Source organism: Dermacentor silvarum, chromosome 7, assembly GCF_013339745.2.
Source record: "Dermacentor silvarum isolate Dsil-2018 chromosome 7, BIME_Dsil_1.4, whole genome shotgun sequence".
In the NCBI taxonomy this organism is placed as follows: Eukaryota; Metazoa; Arthropoda; class Arachnida; order Ixodida; family Ixodidae; genus Dermacentor; species Dermacentor silvarum.
In genome coordinates this window covers 46,053,546-46,066,293 of record NC_051160.1, presented here as the reverse complement: position 1 = coordinate 46,066,293, position 12,748 = coordinate 46,053,546, and the positions used below count along the sequence as shown (strand labels likewise).

The following is a 12,748-nucleotide window of genomic DNA, read 5'->3' as shown; positions in this document are numbered from 1 at the left end:
TGCGAAGCTCGGAACAGAAAGACGACGACACGACTTGAAAGTTATCAAGATGGAGAAAGTTACAGTTGTAAATATCTCGAATTGTGTGGAGATGTGAGCGTCTGCTGAAAGAGGCAGGAATGTAGACGGGCTATATGTATATGTGTGTTCCTTGGTAGTGTTCTGCGGAACCCGCAGTGAAACTGAGGCTATATTAGATCCGAAGATGCAATAATTCCACGAATGATTTTGCATAAAAGGAAGGCGTCGGTACGACTACGTCTGCAGCTAGGCGATGGAAGTGTAGGATTATTATTCATACTAGGAACGTTGTTGGTACATGAGGTCAGAAAACTATGTTTACATGCAGGATGTACCAACTATCATGCACCAAGATTTGAAAATACGCGAATGTCACTTAGCTGGACAGACCCAAGATAAGGTTGTTTGCCTTCGCTTGGCGAAACTCAGATTTTTTTTGCATTCCGCCTAATTACATAACTAGTCTTAATTATTTAATAAACTTCTCAAATATTGTAATTAGTTGAAAAGTGTCACTGAGAAACTTGTAGAGCAACATGAGAAACTCCCCATACAGCTTTCTGTTGCTTAACGTGTGCTACATAGTGTTTTTCCGTGAGTGAAAGAAGCCAGCGGATACACGCAAAATTGCCGCGCGATTGGCCGCTCGAGGCACTTTGCGTATATTCGCTGGCTTCTTTCAATCTCACAAAAACACTTTTATGTAGCACGCGTTGAGCAACAGAAAGCTGTAAAATAATGCGAGTATCTCCAAGCGACGGCAACCAACATTACCTTGTTTCTGTCCAGCTACGTGGCATTCGCATATTTTTAAATCTGGGGACACCCTGCATAGTCGTACGATAGGGTCGGGCGGTTTTCGCGCTCGCACGCGCGTTTCATGTCTTCACTGACGGCTGTGTGCGCGCGACCATCGAATGACGCAGCGCGCCAACCTGTCCGGGATGTTCGGCGAAGGGGTGAACATGCACGCCACGGAGTGGGTCCACCACGCGGTCGCCGACATGGTCAACGACCCGACAAAGCCGCGCCGCTACTCCTTCTGCTCCACGGGAGACTCCACGCCGCCTGACGTCACCAGCCGCTCGAACGACGAAGAGTTCAGCCCGCCGCCAGGTGCGTGCAGGTTTAGCACTCTCGCGGGCCAGCTGTATAGCCCAACAATGAACGTCGCATTGCGAATACTATATAAAGAAAAAGTCGCAATATCGCCCGACAGGGGACGTATTAATTTTTTTTGATAGCGATAACCAAGCATTATAGACACGAACTGAGGTGCGTATACTTGTAGGCCGTATAAATTGCAGTACGTAGTCGCTTACTAGTTAAAGATGTCACCGCGCGCACAGACAAACACGGACAGGTATCACTCGATGACCGCAGGCACTCACTGTCACGACGATGGCGTGCATTAGAAGCGCCGGCAGAGGGGAGCAAACACTTCGTGCTGCCTCTCGCTTCACCATTTCAACTCCTCGTCTCCGAAACTCAGATTACGCGACCTTCAACACTACAGTCTCGCGTGAAGACAGCGCGAAGTGAAGCCACCAGCCATCTCGGCTCGGCCTCACAATGGCACCCGCCATAGATGACCTCCACCATAAGGCGCGCGCAAGCCGCGTGTGCGCTCAGCCGCGCGGACGGACAGCCATGCGCCGCCATCGGCCATCGGCCATGGACTGTGAGGAGTAAACGCGTTCTCCTCGCCTAGCACGCTGCTGAATCACGTGACCTCCGACATTGGGAGAGCGGGAAGACGGCGCGCGTCACGTGCGCATCAGGCCACCATCCTTCTCGGATTAACCCTCGCCAGCTTGCCCTCGCAACCTCAGCATACGGCACGCAGGCCGCTGAGTCACTTGGACTTAATACGGAACATCATGGCGACGTCAAAATTCGCCTGTGTACTGTCCAAATAACTGCTATCGCAATAAATGTAAAGCTCGATACATGTGGACCTGGCAAATCCGTCGCACCACTAATCGCAACAGCATATCCATCGAGTTTTCAAGATATTTTCATCAGTTTCAACAGGTTCGCTAGCAATCCGAGCGGGTAAATCTTTCGGATTCATCGGACGACGCGTCAGAAAGGTAGCGCTGCTCGGAATGTTCGAACCCGCTGCAGACTAATTTTCGCCGTCGCCGTGATGTTCCAAGTAAACTCCAAGTGCGAGGAGAATGAGCGGCCCGGGCGCCGTATGCAGCGGGTGCGAGGTGAGCCGGGAAGTGGTGATGGTGGCTTGATGCGCGCCGTCTTCCCGCGGGCGCAGCATACGGCGAGGTCACGTGATGAAGCGTGCGTCTCTTCCTCTGACCCTTTTCGCGGAGCAATTTGTTCACGAGGAACCAGATGGCGCTTTCGGCGGCGCGCCATACGTTGCCTCAGCGAAAGCGCACAAATACGAAACCATAACCGCTTCTGCCCTGTTTCTGCGCGATCAACTGTCGGAACTGCAACTGGGTTCGATCACGCACTGTGCTCAATTCATGCTGCAAGATGTGGAACGCTGAATTGAAGATGTGTGCATGCAAGCGGCAGCACAAATTAAGCATTCACTTTGGACGCCAGTGTTCTCGTGACGCCGACGTTGTGACAGCGTGCACTCGCGGTCATCGAGTGAGATCTGTGTGCGCGTTGACACCACTCTTGTTTAGTTAGTAAGCGAACGTTTACTGTAACGTATACTGTACCTATAAAGCTGCGTATACCTTATTTATACTTCGTGTATTTGCCTGGTACTCTGCTATCGATGCTTCAGCCTTTCGGACGAAACTGCGTTTATTTTCTTTTTTGATCGCCATAAATTAATCGGTTGATGCCACACGAGAAATATCAGGCACGCCTTGGGCCCAACGTTCCCGCTTTTGTTGCTCGGTAACAAGGGACGTCTGATTGAGCTTCAATGTTCCGGCTAAGATGGCGCCTGTTGATCCCTCGAGGAAGGTTTGGATATCTCAGGATAAACTCCACGCATGCATGCGCGATGCACTTCGAGCCTACGGCGGGAAACTTCAGCCTCTGCAGCACTCTTATGCGTATACCCATAAAAAGTAATGGCAATGGTGTTAACCTAATAAGATTTCATCAGTAACATTATTTTTGAACTGCAATTTCACTAAATATGATGTTTTAGATGTCTTCAGTACCAGAGAAAAACTACAGGTGGCACGTGTGCTGTGTTAGCGAAGATCAAAGAGTGGTTTTTGTGAATGATTTCAGTGTAACGTTGATTTCATCTTAACACCGAAATAACAGATGTGTGTTGCTGCTAACTTAGTTCAAAATCTGGGTGAACCCACTGCTCCGAATTCATGCATCACTCTCAAGGCTCACCATTGTAATGCGTGCCGTTATAGAAAGAGGGCTATACATACAGATGGGTGCATTCAGGTTAGATTGTGATGCGATGTTGTGGCGAATATTCTCACTTACGCTTCATTTGTACTGTTGTGTGCTCTGTATACGCGATGTGGCGTGAGCTGGCGCAACAAGCCTCGAACGGCATATGTCGATTTTTTTTTTTTTTTTCCACCGTGAAGTTGGCTCCGAGAAATGGCGCTGTCGTGCCTCCGCAAGCCTCTGTAAAGGGCTTCGCCCAGCGGTTCAAATCAACGCGGCTGATTTTTTCAAAGGACTGGGATTTAGGGACAGTGGAGGCAAAATAGACTTCAAGCGGGTAGAAATAACCAAACGGAGGTTATCTGACCGGTGGCTAAAATCAAGGCAAGAGTGAAATTTCACCCTCCACTAAAAGTACAAAATATATAATCACACCACCTATAATATATAGGTGGTGTGAGCCGCCGCCCTATTTAAAGGGTTCAGCCTTATCTATCCATTCATCCATCCATCCAAGCCGCCATTGCAGGACGTATGGGCTTCTATGGCAGCTTCGCTATGGTGGCTAGAACCATAGCGAAGCTATCTGTGGTTCTAGCCAGGTGTACAGTCTGTTTCTACTTCGCTACCATGTGTATACTTATACCTTGCCTGGCGTGTCATTGGCTTGTTGCTAAGTAACGCAAGAAAAATGTCACAAAGTATAACTTCTTTCATACGCAATTCTTTTTAGTTTTAGCGGGAAACAAAAAAAAACTATATTGTCTGTTAACTTCATTTCACATTCTTTTTTTTTTCGATGCTCGCGTCAGCTAACGGCTGATGTTGAACACAATAGAGTGACGTGCTTCCCGTTGCCAGTTTTTGCCGAGTGTCCGCTCTTGTTGTATTTCTTTCTCCGTGGTTCGCGACACCGCCCCCCGCACGCTCTCGAACCCGTTTCGACGTCGACTCGTAATCGGTCGCAGGTTCGGCGCTGGCGCGACGCCGCAGCAGCACGGCGAGCCGCGGCAGCGTCGACGAGTCGACGCTGGCCGCGTCGGTTGCGACCGAGGGGGCCGAGGCGGCCACAGCCCGGCGGGGCAGCGGCAGCGCCACGCCGCCCAGCGCCGCCGCGCAGCCCAAGACCAGCTGCCTGAAGAAGGAAGGAAAGAAGGCCCGAATGCGCGTGCGCAGATCGAGCACCGTCCGCACCACCATCCCGTTCGTGGTGAACAGGCCGTTCATCTTCTACGTGCTGCACCGGGAACTGTCCCTGCTGCTCTTCATGGGCGTCGTCAAGAGGATCGCGTGACCGCGCCTCCTCCTCGCAAACAGTCATTACAGAGTTCTAGATTAGCGGGGCGCGAGCGTTGGGACGCCCTAGCGCTTGGAGCCACGGTACTTGCCACGCGCAGAGGAGGAGACACACTCGCGCCTAGGACCACGGTACTGAGCATGCGCGGAGGGGACAGCGCATGCGTATTACCGTGGTCCTGGGCGCGAGGCTGTCTGCGCATGCGCAGTAGCGTGGCTCCAAGCGCTAGGGGGCCCAAACGCCTTGCGTCCTGCTAATATAAAACTCTCTAGTTATCTCGTGTCCGCCATGAGAGTGATGACTGACACGCCCCACCCGCCACCCTGCCTCGCTAACCCCCCCCCCCCCCCCACCTTTACCCCGCCTGGGTCGCCTACAGAGCGACCCGTTACTTTAAAAATTTTGCAGGTGGGCATTCCTTGTATAGGACACATTGCGCCCCTTGTAGCGATAGCTATACATCGATTTCATTATTTTTCTAGAGTATATAAATTTGTGCGTGTTTATCTTGCGGCCAAAAAAAGTCGGTCGGTATACGCGTCTATGCTGTACATCGTAAAATTATTTCCGGATAAACTTTTTTCCCGTTCCCTAACCTGTTTTTGCTGTTTGTTCATCATCATCATTGGTAACTTTCGAACAGCGATAAACGACTGGACAAGAAAGGCAATACATGGGCGCTGACCAATTAACACTTGTTGTTTGATGTAGTAGTGTATTGGCGCGGAAACTTTTTTTTCGCACTGGCACAGGAAGGGGACACTTACAAACGCTAACTTTCAACAGAAGATTTATTGGAAGCCGCATCACTATTTATACAATATGCCATGTAACAACAAAGGCATGCGCAAACAGAGATGCATGGAGATATACGACCATTCTTTCCTTCCATTCGTTTAGCGTTGTTCGAAAGTTACCAACAATGTCCTAACAAGCTGAAATTTCAACTCTTCTGCAATCATCATCGTCGACATTCTCAGCAGAGTTGTCGATAAGAGCCTGCTAGAGGGGCAGAAGGTAAAGGCTGATTACACCGAAACAGCTCACTAAGGCTTCTGACCCTTTACAGTTCGCAAAACGGCAATGGCGTACAACACAAGCAAAAAATGTAGCCACGTTCTCTTCGCACAATAAAACGCACAACAGAGTCACTTAACGTATAATTCATTACCAAAAACAAGTATCGGCGCATAAAAGCACTGCGAACGCGGATTATAGCTGCAGGCGCGATTATATTTCAATTGCGAAGTTTGGGCAAAAAGCGCTGGCTTCAACTCTGTTCGTATAAGAAGCCGCGGGTCCATGCCAATTCCAGGGTCGGGCCCGAGTTCTCCAGCCTGCCATGCCCAACGTTGCGAAAGGCACGCGTATACAATACCAGGAGCGAAATCGGCAAAAAGAAGAGAGTGCGAGAAGCGGCGCGTCCTCTTGTTGAACGAACAACGAACGGCTGCCCAAGAATACGTGCACGCGGTCATACGGGCAAAGAAAGACGCGCGCGCACGACCTGGCGCGCATGCAGTCGACGGATTGCGCAACAACGTCCGCAGCCACCACGACGACGACGACAATTCTGGCGTCGAGCGCGGCGCGGTATACGTTGCGCAAGTTCATGGTGGATCGCGCGGCGCGCCACACGCGACCTTTCATACACAAGGCGTCGCGCGAGACCCCCGCCTCTATCATGTCTCTGCCGCGCGAACTCCGTTACGCCCGCAGTTCGCGAAGCTTGCGAAATCCATGCGTGCAGGAGCCCTTGGCGCGCGTTCGGAGCGGCGCGCGCGTCCCTGGGAGCGCCAAGGGGAGGAGGACACGCGCCGCGACAACGAACGAACGAGCTCGTCGTTACGACGGTGTCGACACGCGCAGGCACAAACGTCCGCGTATGTTTGTGTGCGTGCATATGTCATTCCGGCTGTCGGTAACGCCGCACTTATTACCGGTAAGCGCGCGGCGCGTTAAAAAAAAGAGATCGCAGTTTCGCCCCGTGCAAGGGCGAATCAATGACAGCAGCTAGCGAGGTATTAAAACAATTCAAGCAGAAACTCCTCTGGGAGTTGTCTAAGTATGCGCAAACATTGTGCCACTTGCTCATGTCCACGTGGTGTCATCATCGTGAAACTTGATCCGACCAGTTTAAACCCTTATCAATCCTTATCGGTCGTCATCGACCGTATCGGACTGGATCCGACCCTTATCATCCCTTATCGGTTGCTATAAACCTTATCGGACTCGATACAAGCTTTATCGATCCTTATCGGTCGGCATCAACCTTATCGTAATAGGTTCGATCCTTATCAACCCTTATCGGTCTTTATCAACTTTATCGGACTTTATCCGACCCTTATCGGTGCTTATTAAATAAACCTCAGAATTGCTCCGACCATTATAAGCCCTCATCGTTCTTTAGCACCTTATCCATCCGCGTCGAACCATTATCAACCGTGATAAGACCCATCTAACCCCTCATCACTCATCCTTACGAACTCATTGACTGCTCATTGAGCACCGCCAACAGTTTTCCTTTCGAATTTGTTCTGTTTATTTTTCATAGCGATTCGTCTTACGTGACAGACGGACCGACGGACAGGTTTTCTAGAGACGGTGGTTTCGCAGGCAGTATAAAATGCGTCAGTTTACTGTACAGCAAACGTTCGGCATATGCCAACGAAACAGCCACCCCTTTCGCGAGCGAACGTTCCGTGCTGCCGCTTCCTCTACCGTTTCGCCGGGACGTGTCCCTGCGAAACTCGCGGGAAGATCACGTGACCCCCAACACGCGGCGGCGCGCGAATAGAGATCGCGCGTCAAGGCTTCGCAGAATCGGCCTGCGTCGTTCCCCATTTCCCAGCGAACCGCCACTTCAACTGCCGTCCGGAACACTGCGCTATAGGGCTCAACGTTCAAGGACACCGCTACCCGAGACAGGCTTCGGGTGGAGGAAAAAAATACGGGAGTTTCACTCACTGCACGGTACGGTCACTATATTATTGCGATAGCAATTATATGGACACTTCAAGCGGATTTCTGCCGTCGCCGTGAGGTTCCGTATAAGATCCAAGGGTGATAAAATCGTCGCCGCACGCTTTCACGAAGAGCGAACGCACGGCGGAGAGGTAACGCGGCTTCTTCCGTCGCGCTAAAGGCCATGGTAGTATGCGAGGGAGGGGGGCGACGCTCTGCTGCGGGACCAAATGTTTATCGTGCAACCGGGCGCAAGGGGAACTGGCAACTCAACCTCCCACGTGAAAGGAGGAAAGCGGAAAGGCAGCGCGGGAGGGAGGGGCGGCTTCTACTCTGCCAACAACAACGTAATTGTACTTTGCGCCGGTGCGGGCTGTCGCGTGCACCGTATCTTGAAAGCGATCTCCACACGGCTCTGACCTTTGTATGCGCTGTGCTTTCGCCGCTCAGTTTCCGTTGAAACAATAGACCGCACGAACCTTCGCTCGCTGCGGCGGCGCGCTTGCTCACGCCAGCGTTTTGACAGGGGTTGTCTGCGGTCATCGAGTGTTATTATTCATGTTAGCTTGTGCGCGCTGACACCACGCTGGTTAATTTAGTTAGTAAGCGAATGTGTCCAATTTTATGCAGCCCATAAAACTGCAACCCTACTCCGTATATCCCTCAACTAATTTGCTATCGCAATTGATGCTTCGCATTTCGGGCGAAACTGCGACATTTTGTTGCCACGCGCACACATCGGGGATATGATGCTTACGCCGTGAGTGCAGCTCATGTGCCCGTATACCTGTTATCGCATTAACATAATCAGACTCACCGTATACCGAATAGTTGCACCTACAACTGGCATCTGTATCGGGCACGTGCTATTCACCTACAGCCGATACGGCTCGCACATGCGCAGTGTACTTCTACAATGTTATAAATACGACGCATGCATTAAAACGTCATTCATTCTTGTTCTGCACCCTGCTGTTGCCTCAGTCATTTATAAGCGCGACACAATCGAACAAAATTTCCAACACGTTCCCATTAGTTTTCCCAACAAGTTCCACGCGGCAGGTTCCGACAATTCGAGAAGCCATCGTCCTAGAGATTCTGACGCACATGAGTTTGCAAAAGATATGCGCGTTTTTTACCAAAGCAGGTTTTACCATCTAAGTGGCATACACATGTATACTATAAGTCAAAACCGACCGATCCATCGGACGACGCGTCGGAAAAGATAACTGTTGAAAAACTTTTTCGCAACCTGGTGGAAACCTGATGAAAACTTGTTGGATGATTGGCGGATGCCTTGGTACATCGGTCGGTTTTCGCAGACACCCGTTTCGCAGTTAACTATACGTATATTTCGCGTTGTGAAGATACAAACCGTTTGCTGGCCTAAACTGGTTTATACATATGCATGCAGGGAAGGTTCTTCTCATTCACTCTCACTCACCGAAACACTGTTTCACTGGCACCCCTCTTTGATCTGACTGCAAAGGGATGCAACACTGTCGTCATCGATATGACAGTGCATCGCCGCGCCTGCACCGTGCTCTTCGATTTTACGTATACAGTCGAACCCGGATATATGGAAGCCGCATATAACGAAACATTGTCTATAACGAACAGCAGTAAAATTCCCTCGAAAATATTTGTATAACATTTTTATTTTATATGTCGAATTACCTATATACCGAACGTTGTTGTGATCCCCTTCAGATTCGGTGTATCCGGGTTCGGCTGTAGTGTGAGAGCCAGTTCAGCAAAAGCTCATGGTTCTCGCCGCACTCGCCAACATTGAAGGCGCACGTGTCGTGGGCAAACTCTTGGTCATAGCGGACGACATGGCGCAGCGCTGCTGCTTGGTGCGCGGATGAAAATGCCTCCGTGATTTGGCCAAAAACAGTCAATCCAGGCCGGCATGAGGAGGCGAGTTACAACTTCCATATCTGAATGATTAGTTAGCAAGGACACATTAATTAGGTGTGTATAACGTGTTACGGCTTGTAACGTGCGTGGCTAACGGGTCGCTACAGCTTGTAGCGCGTTAAATTCCATTCGTTCTATAACGGATGTCTGTCGGGTGCGAATTAGTTGCATCCGGTTGCGCTTCGCTGGCACGTGCCACACGTATATACCACGTATGGAGAGTTACACTGCCGTAACGAAAAGCAACAGCCCTTGAATTTAACGAGCGTATTGATTGATTGATATATCCCTATTGAAAAATACATATGCCCCATAACTCTCATATCTAATAATCCGATATGAAACATATAGGGTCCCATACAAAAACCTGTTTTTCCCATATGTCATATGATGTTATTGGATATAGGAGTCATGGGGAATACGGGGCCTTTTCAGTAGGGACTGATTGATTGATTGATTGATTGATTTCCTGTCCTGATCCTTTTTTTTCGTCCTTGGTTGCGTCTTACGGCGCCAGGCCTAATTAACTGCGCAATGGCTCAACTTATGTGCACGATTGAGAGGGTAGAATATTTACCGAGGACGATTATTTACATATACTAACGAATAGCTATCGTGTTATCGGTTCGAAGGCCGATCGCGCGCGGTTCGGTCGATGATGGTGGGCACGCTGATTTATCGGTGCCGTCGACAAGAAAGCCCGTCGCAGACTCGCGCTCGTGGGTTACGTTTTGTAGGCCTGGTATGATAAATGGTCTCATCGAAAAAATTGATCGGCCAATGTAGGCGTGCGCGTCTTGTCGGTCTCGTATCGACCAGTGTTACCGCGCCTCCGAAGACCTGAAGTCGGGCACACGCTACTACCAGCAAGCGAGGACCGACGCCAAGAAGTCTTCGTCAGCCTGTTTTTTAAGTGTGTCCAAGTGTAACGCAGGGGTTTATCGATAAATTTGGCTATTGCAGCCATCAATGCAAGGCGCAACTACGTGTTCCCTGTGTCTGGACGCCAGGTAGAAGGATTAAGGCTCGAAAAAACGAGAACAAAGTACACACGACGCCGTCCTGTCAATTTGTGTTCTTTTCTTTTCGAGTTTTTTGTTTTTGCGCTGTAAACTTTCTGCCAGTATATACGTCCGAGCATTACATCAAGAAACAGTTCTGTATGCAACTGCTATAGGGACAGCGGTCTCAAAGCGCCTTAGGCCGCACTAATACCTCCTCGGTTTGCAAGGCATACACACAAGAGGCGCGCGCAGCTAGGTTCCGCGCGCCTGAACACCGCGAATGGCACGGCGCACGGCACTCTCGAAGAACATGGTTCATGAAATGCAGCCACATCGAAGAGTCCCGGCAGTTCCCGAAAGCTGCCAGCCGAATAGTGCAGTGAGAGCAGTCACGGGGACGCGCACATGGCGAATACGGTGTCGATTTCGCGCCGTTCGTCGAAATGATCGTAAACGCGGAGCCATTCACCGCGCGGCGACAGCTGCGACGACCCTTTGAGAAAAGGAGGTCTCCCGACGCTTCCGATGCTCCCGATCGTTTCTAGCGTGCGCAATTTAGAGCACACGAAGCACAGTGGAGCGCGCGTTCGCGAGTTACGTATGTAACACGTGTCTGCACAGACATCGAACTCTATCGAGCTCTTCGTGACGTGCCAAGTAAGCATGCGGCTTTCTCTGAGCCTCTTATTTAATGCGAACGCATTATATGCCCAATGAAGCGGAAAATCAGGCGTTCGTTGTTATCCGATGGTACCAAAACCCACGTGACCAAGTGGTGACGTCACGTTTCCGGCCCTGGACCTGCTGCGCGGCTCGCACTGCGAAACCGGCGTCGGACCTGGCACACTCCCAAAATTTGATTAAGGTAGATTAAAGTGAATGAAGGTGAATTAAAGTGTATTAAGGTGGGTTAAAAGGAATTAAGGTCAATTAAGGTTGGTAAAAATGAGAGCATGCAAAGTGGATTAAGGTGGAGTTTTAATTTAAGGTGATAACCTAGACAAGTCATCATGCCTTCGCTGTGCCTTCGCATTCAAGTCACGCAACGATACTTATGTGGCTATCATTTTTTTTTTTCTTCTTCTTTTTTGTGTCTTCTGGCGAACGCCAGTTACATAAACATCATTAGGAGCGGAAAAGTCTGTGGGCAATGCGATTCGGAATACCTCGGGAGTTCGTTGCACCATTCGAGTGCACAGCCTTCGACTGCAGCCGGAGTGAAGGATGCACCTCGCCGGAGTACACACCCATGCTCTCTGAAAACACCCTTTTGGGCGTATCTGTGTCCCACAACGGTAATCGTCACTTATCTTAAATGTATTTCATTTCTTTAACGCTGCGCACCTGGTATACTTCCAGGTCATGAACGGCATGCGCGTTATCAGCGTAACACAGCATTGTTGACGGGAAAGTAGCGAGCACAGAGTTTTCAAGAAAGGAAACGCAGGCAAGACAGATTACCATTACTGTTTGGGGACAATTAAGATACGTCCCAAACGGTGTAACCTTTCTTTTTAGAATGCGCGGACCAGTCGGTGTGTAAGAATGCACCTTCAGCATTCTTCAAGCGCTTGTACATTACGTTTCTTCAGTTCAGGTATATCAGCCTATGCCATAGGCGACATAATGTATGCGTCGTAAATATAGTCTACGTACACCTTGTCATCGGGCCTGCCGTATACCGACTAATTTAATAACTATATGCCACGAGGAATAATGTATAATTACATCCTCTCGATACCGACATCCTGGGCCGTTATTAGCAATAAAGGCCCAGCATTCTAAATTAATGCATTGCAGTAGCTCTATAAATACGGAGGCTTAACGTTACACCGATGGCATTGCGCTCGCGTTACAAGTATAGTTTATATGGACGAAGTGAGCACGTTTCCAACGTAATTACTGCAAAGGCGCTGGGGCACGACTTTTTGTCGAGGCGCGCTTAATTGCCGGAAGGCATGATCGAGAATCCTTGGCTTCATCGCTTACGACTTGCATACTTCCTCTAAATAATCTAGTTTGGTCATCTTTCCAAGAGACCGGCGCAACCGAAAGGCCGCGCGCCGGACAACGGCCCGAAGACCTCACTGAATCATTCAATCGGTACAGCATGTACTAAATGCAGGAACGTAATCAACGCGAGCTTATGGCTCGCGATTATACTGGAAGTTCTTCGTCCAAGGCGAACAATCGCGGAGCC

The 12,748-nt window shown here is 50.0% G+C and overlaps 1 protein-coding gene across 1 annotated transcript in view; it reads left to right on the top strand.

The window, feature by feature from the left end:
• The window catches only part of LOC125947109 (leukocyte elastase inhibitor A-like), a 41,195-nt gene extending 36,538 nt beyond the window's left edge, over positions 1-4,657 (top strand). The window contains exons 5-6 of the mRNA XM_049671463.1: positions 948-1,137; positions 4,332-4,657. Of these exons, the coding sequence (XP_049527420.1) occupies positions 948-1,137; positions 4,332-4,657 (516 nt within the window). The remainder of the gene's footprint in view (positions 1-947; positions 1,138-4,331) is intronic.
• Positions 4,658-12,748: the final 8,091 nt, after the last annotated feature.